Here is a 14,704-nt window from a genome sequence, read left to right as displayed (position 1 = left end):
TGCAAATATTTCATTTATGACGTGGTCAATTAAGTAGAACGCAAGTCGGCAGCAAAAGTCGATCGTTTCCCAGCTTTGAATCGACAGACAGTGGAAGAGGACCATGAACGTGTAGATAAATTGCCCAAAACCTTAAGGGATATGCTGTCTTAGTTTTTAAGTAGCCAACTGTAAACATGGTTCTCGTGGACAACGATTTGGTAAGGCATGTGGTTGTGTTGTCATGTCAATTATTAATTGAAATCCACACGTTATATTGTGTCCAGTCAGCCTATTATCGCTTATTTTCTGTGCTATCGAATTCTTCAGTTTTTGACGGAGTTGACGCTACTTTTCCGCAAATGCCGAGGATCGGGAACTGTGTACATAACTTTAAAGAAATGTAAGTCCCGTTGTTTTGAACAACTATAGCCTAACATGCGAAAGCCTATAACCTGAAGGTTGCACACCTGAATTAAGGAATTTGATTGGAATACCTGTTCGGGGGATGGGTGTGGGCCTTCGCTCGTACTCAACGAACAGCGCGTTTGTTACTTTGTTTTATGCTTTATACAATCATTATTATTTGCAGATGATGGAAGGACAAAACCAAAACCTCGAAAAGGAAGGCCAGATCCATTTGTGCCATGTGACAACAAATGTATTGTAAGGGCAGCAAGTGCAAAGAAGAAAATCAGCACAGTGGTAGGAATTCCTAACGTTTAAAGCATTTAGAATCTTTGTTCATTTAAATGTAAAACAAAAGCTGCACTCGGAATTTAACCAATCATACTTTAAGGTTAGGCTACATCACACTAACATCTGATTTTTATATTTCTGTTTAGGTCAGCTCCAAAGAAGTAATAAAGTTCCAAATGGTAAGTACAGGCCAACAATGCGTTCGACCACAATGACCTAGGTCAGTGGTTCCCAACCCTGGTCCTCAGGGAACACCTGCCCTGCATGTTTTAGATGTTTCCCTGCTCCAACACACCTCATTCAAATGAATGGTCATAAGCAGGCTTCTGCAGAGCTATAACGACCCATTCATTTGAATCAGGTGTGTTGGAGCAGGGAAACATCTAAAACATGCAGGTTTGGGAAACACTGACCTCGGTCTAGTTAAAACTGGTATGGCACTGCACACCTATACCATTTCCTCACTGTGTGTAGGGTGTGATTGTTTGTAGTAAGATGTTAGATAGGCTACTTTACCGTCAAGGATGCAGTCTTATTTCCTGTAACTATTACAATATGACGCAGCAACCATTTTTCTCATACCGCAAATAAGAGTCAAATTATAAATTAATATCCTCACACTGAGTAACGATGAATTTACGATTTCGAAAATTGTAGTCATTTAGGTTGGTGTACATATTTATATTAGCTGCTCTTTCCAGGCCTATACTAACCTGCTGAGGGCACACTTGGATGGCCTCAAGAAAAGGGACAGAAAAGCTAAGAGCAAAAAGGCAAAGGCCGCCCAGTGAGTAAGTAATAAACTTGCCTTGTCAAGTTCAGTGTTCTTTTCGGGCCCCCGCAGCAGCATTGTCAAACGAATGTTATTCGTCATCAACTTCAAAACCTACTACTTTCTCGGTGACTGTGTCTCAGATAGAGGGTTCTTTTAGGTGGACAATTTAGAAATTTAGAATTTCTGAAATCTATATAAACAATTATTGTAGTGGCTTCTGACACCCAAACAACTTCTGCTCACAGAACGGCAACTTGGAGAACAAAAAGGTGGAGAAGACCTTTTGAAACTCTTTCTTTATTTGTTGGAGGGAAATGGAGACACGACATTTCAGTAAAATATATAAATCTATTCTTGTTATATTAAGATACAGTTAAGGGAGGGACTCCAAGTTAAAATAAGAGACCTGGATGGCATTTGAAGTAAACAAGCTTTTTGTCATGCTTGATTTTGATTTAATGCTCTGTAAAATAAAAAAAATATTTTAGTGGAGTGCAGAATTTATTCCTAAACTCTCTTTTCGTGGTTGTCTTGAAATAAATCTAAATAATGTTCCGTATACAGTAGTAGTACTTTTATTATAGCAGGCAAGTAAAACGTAATCGTCTTTAATGCATCAATGCACAATACAAATTACTCTGAAAATGTATTTGTGTTTATTAGTACTTTGGAACAACTAAACCGAACATAAACACCCACAATAAAGATAAAATCGGATTACAGTAATGTTCAATGATTATAATTCACTGAAAATAATTAGGACAACTATGTACACAATTGTACATTGTCCATCATTTTACAGTAGGATTTAACATTTTAAATATATAAAAAAAACAACCATGCATAACTGACAGATTAATGACATTTGCCCATATAAGTACAAATAAGCCTAAACCTAAATAGTACATAATCTAACACAAGCTGTTCTTGTTCATTACAATTCCAGAAGCATAAGATGGGTACAAAAAGACAACATACAAAACATGTATACATGTAACTGGACACATGTATTGTACTGGCCACTGCATTGTAGTGCATGTTTCATCAACTATTCTGACAAGACGTGTGAAGTGATATTGTAGATGCAAGTCCCTATTGGATCCACAAGTACAGTACAGTAGTGCACCTTCAGCAGTCCTAGATGAGGTTAAGCCTCTTCTCCGGTCTCTCTTGGTTGGTGTTGCCCATGGCATTTTTCTGGTTCTGTTCCTCCTCTAGGTACCCTTGCTTCATGATGGTGGTTATGTACAGGAATAATGTCTGAGAGAGCCAAGGGAGTTTACAAATGTATTCAAGACATGCTTTCATCAGAAAGTCATAATAAAACGTTATACAGTACTCATATAGACTGCATAGATTGATACGACCAAGGTCATTTTTGCTGAGTATAGTTCAGTACACCCCCACCTTTTTAACTCATTTCACTAGCCAATTCAATACTGGTAATGTACTCTATATTGATTAGGTTTGCAACCATATAGTACATGGCTTGTTTTCACAGTGGATAGCCATTGTTGTATATGCTGTAAAGAATTGAATGGGAGCCAAACATGGGGTGCTGTTCTAATGCACTTAAATCCTTAAAATAGCCTGTGCACTACAAATATTTTAATAGCTCATTCAAAACACTGAAGTATTTCCTCAACTCTTAAGGCCCTGGTGTTGTGAAAGGGTCATGTTTGTAATTTGGCCTTGTGCTGCATCTGTCATTAATATGTGAAAAGTGGGCATTGATTCAGGCCCCTTTGTGTTCAGCAATACAATTACTGAAACAATGAAAAGAGTACATTATCATTATAACACCTGGGGTACCAGTGGAGGAAGTGTTAATATGGTATCTCCACTAGAGGACACTGTAATCTTTAAAGTGTCTTGCATGTTGTTCGCTGACAAATCTTCGTACATTGGCATCAACAGAATCATGGATATTCATCAAGTGCAATTCTGAATAGTTCACAATTTGTAATATGGCCTTGATGCAAGATCAAATTAGTTTGAGATGTTCTTTTGTTTGCACTTCACTTGATCTCCCCTTAATGACTAAGGCAGAAATAGACCACATATTCTCCATATAAGCATCATAAGTGTCATAGCCCTGGGAACAAATTATTTTGATCTCTGTACAAATAAATGAAGTCATTGTGTAAGCTTTGGCAAACACATGATACCGCAAATCAAATGACAGTATTGGCAAATGTGTGCATAGTGAAGGCATGGCTGCTTGCTGAAAGTGAAGTGTTCCCATGCACTGTTTACCTTCCAAGCTTCCTCCACCTGTGGGGTCCAGTTATCCTTCAGGATCGGCTGGACGGCTCTTATGAACTCGGCCCCCACATACTGAAACAAACCCAGAGGACATTATCAGGGTCCTGAAAGGTTAGGAGTGTTCAATGAACAGCAAGCCGTTCAGACTCATTATCTCATAGCCAAACATCACAGACTAATATAGCATTTTCCATTATGTTACCCCTCGCTATACAAGGGGTGGAGAACCTTGAAGCCACCATAATCCAACGTTTGTCCCTGTGCCAGGGGCTCTGTTGCACAAACCCTGGAGGAAATCTGTCAATAGCCATGGAAGCGCAGATGTTATAGTGGCTGTGGACCTTACCGAGTAGTACTTGGGTGGGGCATTGTAGCGATAGTGACTCTTGCCCAGGTCCAAGATCAGCTGGTCTAGTCGTTCCATCTGGTTAAGTCTGGCCACACTTTTCTCAATGAAAGACATTATCCTTCAAGAAATGTAGAGAACCTTATTATATAATAGTGGCACACATTGGCAGACCAGGGCCAAATCTATTGATCACGATCACTGTACACATTTTTTATTTTGAGGTTAGATTGGTACCATAACATCCTTGACAGTGCTATACAAATATACTTGACCACAGTCTGAACAGTGGTCTTTGTCCATGGAAAGTAGCAAGATTACCTGCTCCAAAACTAGGATGAGAATGATCTGTAGCCGAAGACATAGGATCCAGTAATATTGACAAATGTACTGTACATGTTAAGAATGCAATACTTCCATTTTATTCAATACTGTTGTGCCTATTTGAATACACACTTTTTTCATTTTATTTTAATTAACAGTAACTGTAAATATGTTAATACATTGCCATTTTATACTGGTCAGAACTTGGATATCCATTGTGGCTTTCTTTAAAAAAAGATTACTTTACACTAAATTGGTCAGCTTCTTTTAAATCATTCATAACAGCAAAGTGTAGCTTTCATGTCAGATCTGGCTCAATGGCCACAAAGAGATCTATAATTAGCTAACACTATTGCTATCTGTGTTACACGTTTGATTAGCCTGGCTTCCAGACCAATTTAGCCCCGCCCACAACAAAAATTTGGTCGGGAAGTTGGGTCTGGAGGGGCTCGTATACAAACTATATAAAACCAGAAGCTGGGCGGACCAATGAAATTGCCAAGGCGGGCTTTACACGATGATGGACAGATGATCAACAGTAACGTAATCAACAACGTCACGAAAGAGCGCTCGGGTAGAATTTGTTTTCAACAAACAACATATTAGTTATCAGACTCATATTCTGACTAGAATTATGAGTATGACAATGTCAGGCTACCGTTTGATGCATCTGTTAGTGTTATGGCCTTTCAGAGACCCATGTGGAGTGGGTCTCTGTGGGGGAAGTAGACATTCTGCCTAAGTGTCGTCTTTCTGGCAAAGCAGCATGGAGTTAGGCCAGTGCCCACGCACACATCTCCAAGACTAGGCAGTATTAACTGACCAACTGCACTGGAAGTCCACAGTGTGAGATCAAGCATGAACCAATGGTTTAAGGCTACTGCCTGCATAGACCACTGTCAACTTCCCGTATCACGGAACACTTGATTTGTTGTAACGGAAGGGGTGTTTTGGATAGTAGGACAGTTGTTTTAGGGATGTCAGCATCACTTCCCTTGGCACCATTCTTTACCCCAAATTGATTCAATAATAATTCTACTAATAACTGGTTTGCCATTTTACAGCTGTATACTGTACTTTAAAACAATATTTTGTTATTAAATCTGAATTAGTCAGTCATTGTGGCCTCAAGGAGATGTCAAAGAAATGGTTTTTGCAGCAGGGCTGTGCTCACGACTCTACGAGGTGCAGAGATGTGCTAGGTGCTCATCTGAGGACAGACGAGGGTGGTTGTGAAGGGTGAGACAGGCAGGAGTGGCAGAGGCCGGACGAGAGAAAGAGTTACGTGGATGTGACGAGTGTTACTGACCGTAGGCCATGAGCTCGCAGCTCCTTGCTGGTCCTCAGCCTCTCCAGGTCCTCCACGTCTCGGAACAGGAAGAAAACGTCTTTGCATTCAGGATGAGTCTCAAACAACCTGTTGCCAAGGAAACAGGACACTTCATGAGCTCTCGAGGTCGAGTTTAATAGATTCACAAACATGTTAACTGTAATATGACATTTCTTTCCCTCCGTGGAAAACAACGCCCTTTTATGTGCATATTTTTGGTCTGGTTCACAAAACATTACTTCAGCAGATAGCATTAGTCCTCCCTTAGAGGAACATAAAGGTGACTATCAGTTTCACCAAAAAAACAACTATTTCCAAAAGACTAAATGCAAAATTATTTTGGACTATATTTTAGTCTTCATGTCATAAATATGGATTTGTGATTAGAATCTGTAGCATTGTTAGGGACTAAACTGCAGAATATCACAATCCTTTGTTGAGGATTTTTCTGTTTAATTTGGTCAGATATATCTCTTTCTCACCAGGAGGTCATTAATTGCTCTCCAACTGCAACTGATAGTGCATACGACAAAGGTCATGCCAAACAATGACAATACTTTCTTGCCTAGTTAACACCTAGTGCAAATGTGGTTGGCCAGTCATAGGAATAGATGAGGGAAATGTTCAGAGGACGATGAGGCGATTTATTATTGTTCTTCATGTATTCAATCTTCCCAAAATACAGGCACCCCCAATAGTTTGTCCAAGTTGAAGTTGGGCTCCCGGTCTTCATTGTAATTTGTGACACACGGTACAGGACAGCTTGACTGAACAAAGGATTTGATACCTACATAAATGCTATGAACATTCACAAAACAATGTGAATAGCATAGAACGTGGGTGTTCACTCCTGGTCCTCAAGGTCCACTGTCCTGCATGTTTGAGATGTTTCCCTGCTCCAGCACACCTGATTCAAATACCAGACAGTGGACCCTGAGGACCAGGATTGAACACCCCTGCCATAGAAACAGACCCGTAAAGCTTCTGCTTAGGTTTAACAACCTCGCGATGACTTTTTGTCATCAGCTGGACACAGCATAAAGGTGATCGAAGATGATGTTAAAAAAGCAGACTGTCATTTTTTCTTCTTCTCTGGAGGAAAGTCACCAGTCTAATAATATTATTAAATATAGTCCATTTATATGAAAAATATTTCACTTTCTACTGTAGGTAAATATAGTGTTGTCTACAAAATGATTACTTATGTCAAATGAGACAGATTACTAAGCAGTTGGTGTTGCCATCTTTTCCAGCACTATTACTTTATCACACCTACAACAAGCCAATGTTCCCTAAATGGTCTTCCAATACAGTACAAAAGCATGCAACCACTGGGGATTTTTTTCAATACTGACACCTTCTACTGTTGTTTGTGTGAAACTTTTAATGTTATCACACAGGATGTCACACTTGGTTGCCTGTAAAGATGTGGTTTCAACACACTTTGATTTTAACAGAATCATCTCTGTCAGCAGGTATCATGTGTTACGTTCAAAGCATGGGTACTTTGTTGAAATATCAGTAAACATGAACCTCTGTGTTTGTGCCACACACACTTTCAACCCGTTATATGGCAGGGCGATACATGGCTTAGTGTCTTTAGGTGCTTCACATTGATGCTAAAATAGGCATCGCTCTGCCACAGGTCCTGTCCAGCTAGCCCATTAACATCCTAAGTGATAAGGCGGCGGGCTCTGATCAACAGCCTGTTATAGTTCAATCAGCACAGCCTTCGTGTTTGGGTTTTCAATGTGGTTACATTTACATCCGTGGGGATTTCTTGGTGATGTTCCCAGTCCAGTTCCCAGTTCCACAGAAAGATTGACTTTTTGGGGGACAGACTGTTAGGGAGGGCTAAGATGGACTCTTTATCTACTGTTCAGTGGCTTTCATAAAAATGCTAATTGGAAAACGAATTAGGTGTTTGGAACTTACGAGCCTGCTATTTTTGTGTTTTACACCTTATATCCTTCAGTGAAGACACACAGATATAACTGCTTGTGCATGGGTATGTGCAAGTTCTGGTTTCTTGGTAAATGTGGATAGCCATGTTGAAGCCATGCTATGGATGTTTAAGCTCTGATTGGACCACTTCAGGACATTCCCCATGTTGTTTCCTGGCCTTTGCAGAATGACTTTGGCCTTCTGAGTCAGAGAAGGCCATCCCTACTGTGAAGCATGGTGGTGGTAGGGTAATGTTATGGTGATGTTATTTTTGTAAACAGACTAAGGGACCTTTTCTGATAGAAAATCTATGCGGATACCATGCTGCCCTTCCAGAAAGCTGAAATTGAAATGTTGAAAGGCAACAGGCTTCCCAATCCGAAAACCCACAGCCTTACGAGAGCTCAGTGCTTTTGGACTCTGGGAAACGTAGAGCCTTAACCTCAATCCCAACAAAGAGTAGCACCCCTTCAGCATCCCTTCGTTTCTACCCTGCATGGCTCAAAATTATAGTCAGTATTCACTTTTTTCAATTGTATTTATTTGCTGTGTTGTTAAAACCAAAGTTTTCAATTGCTTAAAATAAATGGATTGTAAGGTAGCAAAATGTCAATTATTTCACGTGTTTGGATAATTAAGACTCAAGTAGTCGGCAGACAGGTGGGTTGTTTTATGACTTATTATTTCCACGTTCATTAGTTTGTTTTAAATTCATTTTTAATTCAATGTCATGGTGAGAATGCTGTAGTAGCATAGATTCCTGCAGAAGCGTTTAAACAAGTCTTTTAGACACTAAATGACTTACAAAATGCACTCACCTGACAAACATTATTATTCCAACTTTAGCAATATCTTCTTGGATGACTCTCCACGTATCCTTTATCATCTCTCTGTGTTCCTCACTTAAATGTACAATGGGAACCTCTTTCACTTCTCCGACTTGCTTCGGCACTAAACCCAATCCTGATATTGCGCAGCCCATGTCCGCGAGGGAAAAACGACCAAAAAAGCTACATTAATAATAGAGAAAAATGTTTTTTAAATTGTTTTGACTTGAGTCGTGAGAGTCTTCATCTCTGAAAACATACACCTGCGCATGAAGACCATAGGCGGAGGAACGACTACACGTCGTGTTGTCAGAGCGCACAAACCAACAATCAGGATAGTCTTGCGCGATGGGAGGGAGGGTAGGTGTCAACTCATTTTAAAGGAGTGATCCGAATATTAACCCCCCACCCATCGACTTCGGCAACATAAATAATGTGATAGACAATGATGAGATGAATGGGCATCTCCAGAATCAGTTTTAATAATCATTACGTATCCGATGTGATCATGTGAACAATGACTTGTGTAGGACATGGATCCACATGACAGTGGAAAAAACAATTTGCTCACGCACTTTCCTGTTAGATGAGACTATTGATTTATTTTCCAGTGCTAATAGTAGCACTTTATCCAGATCACAATTGTTTTATTAGCAACGCTTTTAACAGTTTTATAAGCTTATATTCACTGTATCACCAAAACCCAATGTCATTACACTTGCTATTTTCACACATACTGTACTGGTCCAAATTAGTCAAATATTTCCTGTTAACAATTCCATTATGTCTGTGACTGAGTTAATGATTACATACAAGCCAATTTGCATGCATCTTCATGGATGGAAGTGTATAGTTTGAGCGTCAAAATAATCTCGTTTGAAACGGCAAGCACACTGAATCATCATATCCACTAGTCTCGTAGACAGCCAGCATCATGAGTCTGCCTGTTCAGGGTTAGGGTTAGTTTTAATCCATTCACCAGAGCAACCCTGGCTTCCATGAAAAACATTATGCTCATGATGTTCTTCCTACATTTGCAAGCTTAATTGGTGTTCAATGCTGAACAAGTGCATTGCCACATTGTTGTGGCACTCTCCCTCTTTACCCATTTTGAAAAAAAAAGGTTCTCACATGCATAAAGAGAGCCATTAGTGATGGTTGTAGTGCATCTGAAATTCCCTCTTAAAAGCAACTGTTTACATTCTATTGAGCAATGGTTGGCTGAAGTGTTCCTCAGTTGCTCAAAAAAATGCTTTGTAAATCAAGTAATAAATATAATTACTGTGTGCTGTTACTCATGTTTTAAGAAACATTGCTTCTTTTTCTATCATGTACACTTTATAGGCTTATCAAACTTACTGCATGACCTTATAAAAATTACAGTGGAATTGGGTTTTATTTGATATACACAGAAAGAAAATGAGACATTTGGACCAGTTAGGACTGTGTTGTTTTTAATATGGAATGTATGCCCATTCTGGGCAACGTAAACATTTCTGTACAGCAAGCCTGAAGAAACAACACAGCTTAACATATAGAAAGACAGACAGTGGATGTATGTGAAATTTACATCAGCTTAATAAATAAGAGATAAATGAACAGGTAAATGTGAGGATAGATCCTTATAGTAATGACAGTAGCAGTAGATGGTGGCTTGTGAAAGCATAGCTCCCTTGGCAAGGGTCTCGTGAGCCTGTAACATCAACATTATTAGCCATTTAATCAATTACACAATCAACATACAGTATAGGACTCACTGAAGCATCAAGGGACTTGGGAGGAGCGCCTCTGTATATTTCTATTATGTATGTCATACAAACCATGATGATTATTATGAATAGTGAACACCATCTGTGATTTTTGCTACTAGGTCTAAACTATGGGGATTCATTTACAAATTGAATATTTTTCAGACCCAATTATCCAATGAGTATTTTTAGTGGTCAATCCATGTGCAGTGAAAGTATAGTGCAGTCAATTGTAAGGGTCCTACTAAAGAGCAACATCTGGTGGAAGCCAGTTTGTGGCAATATAGACTTATGTTTTAGATCCAAGAAACCCTCAGGCAGTTTGAACAATACAATCATTCATAGTGATTCTAAAAAATGAGGTTTCTAAAATGGTAAATACATAAATGGCTCAGACCAAATCTTTAGGTTTTCTTTACAAGTACAGGCAATCTTGCTTTATCCAGTGCATCAAGGTAAGATGAATGGTTCAATTTCATGTTGCCACAAAACGTTTTGCATCCTGTCCAATTGTGCAATGTAATTGATATACTGTATTGAAACACAACCTACTAAAAGGTGTTTCAATCTGAAAGGAATGTTTGAGCACTGGACATAAATATTTACACATTTGACAATACTCTACACCATGTGTCCACAAAAGTAATTTCTACTGTCTCAGAACTTGACAGCACACAATTTAGCACAACTATTTATTTGCAGACTGGCCAAAATATTCACCAAATAAAATATGAGCATCTGTCTTCAGCAAACACATGTGATCATAGGATCACAACAGTTAGAAAATCTTTGGAAACTAGAATCTTGACACATTACAACATAATTTTTTGGTATTGTTAAAAAAAAAAAAAAGGTTTCTTAAGATGTACAGTTTATGCTGGTTAAAATACAGAATATGTCTTCAGGGCCATGGAACAACAGTGGTTGACAAGCAACATTTGCTTTAACAATGTTTTCATGAAAGAAAAGGGAAATCAAGTGAGACGTGACATTAAAATGTTCTCTTGTACTGCTCACCTCAGGTTGAGAAATTTCTCTCTCAAGTTTTTCACCATGCTCTGCTGACTTGCATCTGTCTTTTTGGCAGAGTGTGAAACAGTTTTATGCGTGTTCTGAAGTTGCTCATTCGAGGGAGGACCCTTATCATGCTCTTTGCCCTTCCCACTCTGACTGACTGAATCTTCTTTAGCCCCCCCTTCCTCCCTTTGTCGATATTCATCTGACTCCTGATAGGCTCTGCAGCGGTCAATGACAGCCATGATGGAAATCTTCTCTCTAGAGGTTGGAGAACGGATCTGGACATAGCTGTCATCAACTTCCTCATTCTTGGCCTGAAGAGGCATCGCCAAAGGTTCTAAGGAGCTTATTTCAGACTCTTCTGGAACCTTTTCCACAACAATAACCTTATGGTTAGGGTCAGTGGGCAGAGTATCCCGTGCAGAGACATAATAATCTCCATTAGAGATATTTTCCTGAAGATTCACCATTTTGCTCATATGAAGCCCATTCAATCTGTGGTCAAGGGAACCAGCCCGATGAAGCCTTGTGCACCCGTCTCCAGGGCCAGGGTCCCTGCTGGGGTGAGACCTGTAAGACTGAACCTCAGCGGGCCCACCGGAAGCGTAAAAGCTTGAATAGCAACTTGAACGTCGCCTTGCGCCACAGTCCAGCATCTTTTCAGGTACTGACCGGCTTCGTCCCACAGGTGGCAGTTGAGACTGGTCGCTAGCATACTTGGAGCGGAGCTCTCGCACATCAGGCCAGTTGAAGGCCTCAATTGGCTGAGGGCTTAGTGGGCTCTTTGATCGTATTCGGCTGGGAGACAGGACACGTGGACTACCCAAAGAACTTGGGGTTTGAGAGGGGCTTGGAGACCGGGCCTGCTCCGAAGGACTTACATCTTTTGGAGGTACTTGATAACATGGGGCCAGGGACAGCATCAAGTTTGGTTTACCTGTGAAACCAAAAACAATGTACTGTTAACATAGAGAACACCTTGTAGCATGAACAGAACTGTACCGAAATAGATTGTAGCTCATTAATGCAAGTAATTGAGCATCATGGTTACTAGTGAATGGCACGTGATACACAAAAGTTACTAAAGTAGACAAGTAGATACCTGTGCTCTCCTTTTCTGGGTTTTCCTCCAACACGCTAAGCAAGTTCTTCTTGCACTGCAGCATTTCTTGGCTTCGTTGCCTGACCATTGGTTTGGTAGTCTTGAGGCGTTGGCTGTACTGACGGGCCAGATTTAACACTTTGTTCTTGGCCAAATCGTCTTCCGATTGAGGCTCCTCCCCTACAGGATCGCCCTCTGTCTCTGCCCTAAGCTGGATGACTCTGGGAACAGGTGCCCTGATAACTCTTCTTTCATCATGCAAGGGTTTTAGGGCCTCCATCAGATTCGCTGTGCGACCAACCCCCATTACCCTGGGCTTGACAGGTGAAGGGCTCATAGACTCTTCTGTGATGGTGCTCAGGTCAGACTCTTCCAAGATTGCGAGGGACTCTGCATTCTCTGTTCCCAGAGAGTTCCTGATGGGACTTTGGCTCCTTCTACAGAGAGTTGGACTGGCTCCCCTGGTGCTTTTTTGGACCTCTTTTGGTTTCACATGGGTTCGAGCCTCCCCGTGAGATCTAGTGACCTCTCTCTCCATATTTTGCCAAACCTTGATCATCTCCGAGGAGGGACGGAACTCTTCATCCTGAATGGGCTTGTCCTGCAAGCTGTGAGATCTGATCTTCAGGCTGCGGAAGTCGGCATCTGAACCCGAAGCCTCCAGTTCTTTACCTCTCTCAAGCTCCAGACTGTCAAAGGACGCACTGGAAACCATGCAGTTCCAGTTCTCTGCAGTGGTTGATGAGTCCGCGTCTGTAGTGGCATATTCTAAAACGGAGAAAGTGATTGGGGCAGAGCCACTGGCTTGGATGTCACTCTTCTCTGCTGCAGAGGTGTCGTCTGTCGGGATGCTGTTGAACCTGCTGACAGAACTCCTGACGAGGCCAGTAGGGATGTAGGTCAGACTCTCTCTGCGTTTCAGACTGAAGCCAGCATCCTGGTGCTCTGCATGTTCATAATAATTCTTGATTTTGCCAAGAAGCAGTTGATCCTGCTTGGAAAGGGTGGAGTTCCTCCTTCGGTGGAGACCTCTGTCGGCTTCAAACAGGCCGTCGTCCCTCGGTGAGAGCATCGTTAGATCGTTTCCAAAGTTTTCTTGTGGCTCAGAGCAAGTGCTGTTGATTCTGTGTGGCCTCTCAGTGGGCTCACCACCAAGACTAATGGTGCTTCCAGTCCTACTGGGCAAGCGTGGGGAGGGGCAGCCAAGAGAGCGGACATCATCTGTGACCATGCTACCTCGCTTGGTGCTGTTGTTGAAGTGCTCAGCGATTGCGCTGGCTTTATCCAGGACAGAAGATGGCAGGATGCTGCTGGCTTCGCTCTCCTTTGCTGCCGCCGCCTCTTCCTCCTCTTCATCTGTAGATTCGCCACTGCTCAACGTCCTCCCCTCGGAGTCTGGGGAGGCTAAGATCTGTCCCTCCATGGTGTTCACCTTGTGTTCTACAGGCTCAGGCGCTTCAGCCGTCCCAGGGGGAGAGCTAGAGACATTTGGAGTGCTAGATGGAGCATTCTCTGGACGTAAAGAGGGAGCTGGTTCAAGCCTTTCATCGGTCTCAAAACCAGAGGCCTTGCTTTGGGACATCTCGTCTGAGGGAGTCTGAAGCAGACAAAATGAGTATGAAAACATGATAAAAACTGCAGGTGCAATGTGAGTACCATGCTTCATACACTCTGATCAAACTATTTGATAAACAAACAATGTATTTATATAACAATTTGATGATCCTTTGGATTTGATTTGTTCATGCAGTTTGCCCTTATAATTTTCATTAGCTTCTTGCAAGATGCATTTTTCCAAACATTAATTATGAACGTCTCCATCTAGTTGCTACACCTCCAATAAGATAAACAATGATTCCAACATCAGGGAGTATGCAAATAAAATAGCTATAAATAACTGAAACTGTAGGAGTATCATATACAAGAATGTGGATTTAAAAGTAAAGTGGGAGTTATCTGGATAGGCCACATATCTATATTTTCAGAATAGAGCACTGTCAAGAACAGATGGCTGAAATGTGTCACTGGCAACAATAATTCTGGATAGTCGCAGTGGTGAACATATTCCCTCAAGAAAACTTGAGACATATGGATGAAGGGAAACAAACAGCAGAGCTTGAATTTGACACCATCCTACAAACAAATGTGTTTGTGCTGGATGCAGAAAGGATAGTCTAAGCATTGTAAATACTTCTTTACCTGAAGCACAGTGTCTTTCCCACACTTGTCCTGACCAGATATGTTTTCTCTGCTACACTGGTTGTCTTCAATAGCATTACATCCCTCTTCGTCCTTCAGAGAGAAAAATATTACATAGTCAGCATCTGAGTTATCATACAGTCCTTTTG

At 41.1% G+C, this 14,704-nt stretch overlaps 3 protein-coding genes across 4 annotated transcripts in view; 1 reads left to right on the top strand and 2 right to left on the bottom strand.

The window, feature by feature from the left end:
* The first annotated feature begins 34 nt into the window (after window positions 1-34).
* LOC146286775 (signal recognition particle 14 kDa protein-like) lies at window positions 35-1,945 on the top strand. 2 transcript variants are annotated; one of them, XM_084699477.1, is made up of 6 exons: window positions 35-200; window positions 310-382; window positions 572-684; window positions 825-857; window positions 1,380-1,465; window positions 1,699-1,945. In XM_084699477.1, exons 1-6 carry the CDS (start codon window positions 177-179, stop codon window positions 1,817-1,819), a joined length of 450 nt encoding a protein of 149 aa, XP_084555603.1. In that variant the 5' UTR covers window positions 35-176; the 3' UTR covers window positions 1,820-1,945. The 2 variants fall into 2 exon arrangements, with proteins under 2 accessions (XP_084555603.1, XP_084555604.1); XM_084699478.1 differs by having other exon boundaries at window positions 1,380-1,469.
* Window positions 1,946-2,590: 645 nt separating this feature from the next.
* Window positions 2,591-8,644, bottom strand: LOC146286774 (neuroglobin-like). Its single transcript, XM_084700409.1, has 5 exons — window positions 8,481-8,644; window positions 5,698-5,805; window positions 4,065-4,185; window positions 3,710-3,790; window positions 2,591-2,713 (listed from the first exon to the last, which is right to left on the bottom strand). The coding sequence occupies exons 1-5, from the start codon at window positions 8,642-8,644 to the stop codon at window positions 2,591-2,593; spliced, it is 597 nt and encodes a 198-aa protein (XP_084556535.1).
* Window positions 8,645-9,926: 1,282 nt separating this feature from the next.
* Window positions 9,927-14,704, bottom strand: part of LOC146286773 (pleckstrin homology domain-containing family G member 3) — a 44,801-nt gene continuing 40,023 nt past the window's right edge. The window contains exons 18-20 of the mRNA XM_084700225.1: window positions 14,556-14,648; window positions 12,357-13,953; window positions 9,927-12,191 (exon numbers count right to left, since the gene is read on the bottom strand). Of these exons, the coding sequence (XP_084556351.1) occupies window positions 11,251-12,191; window positions 12,357-13,953; window positions 14,556-14,648 (2,631 nt within the window). The 3' untranslated portion in view covers window positions 9,927-11,250. The remainder of the gene's footprint in view (window positions 12,192-12,356; window positions 13,954-14,555; window positions 14,649-14,704) is intronic.

Source organism: Hypomesus nipponensis, chromosome 6 (assembly GCF_054491055.1).
Source record: "Hypomesus nipponensis isolate SF chromosome 6, ASM5449105v1, whole genome shotgun sequence".
NCBI classification, from domain to species: Eukaryota; Metazoa; Chordata; class Actinopteri; order Osmeriformes; family Osmeridae; genus Hypomesus; species Hypomesus nipponensis.
Note: the sequence above shows the minus strand (reverse complement) of the source record. Positions and strands in the feature narration are given on the sequence as shown.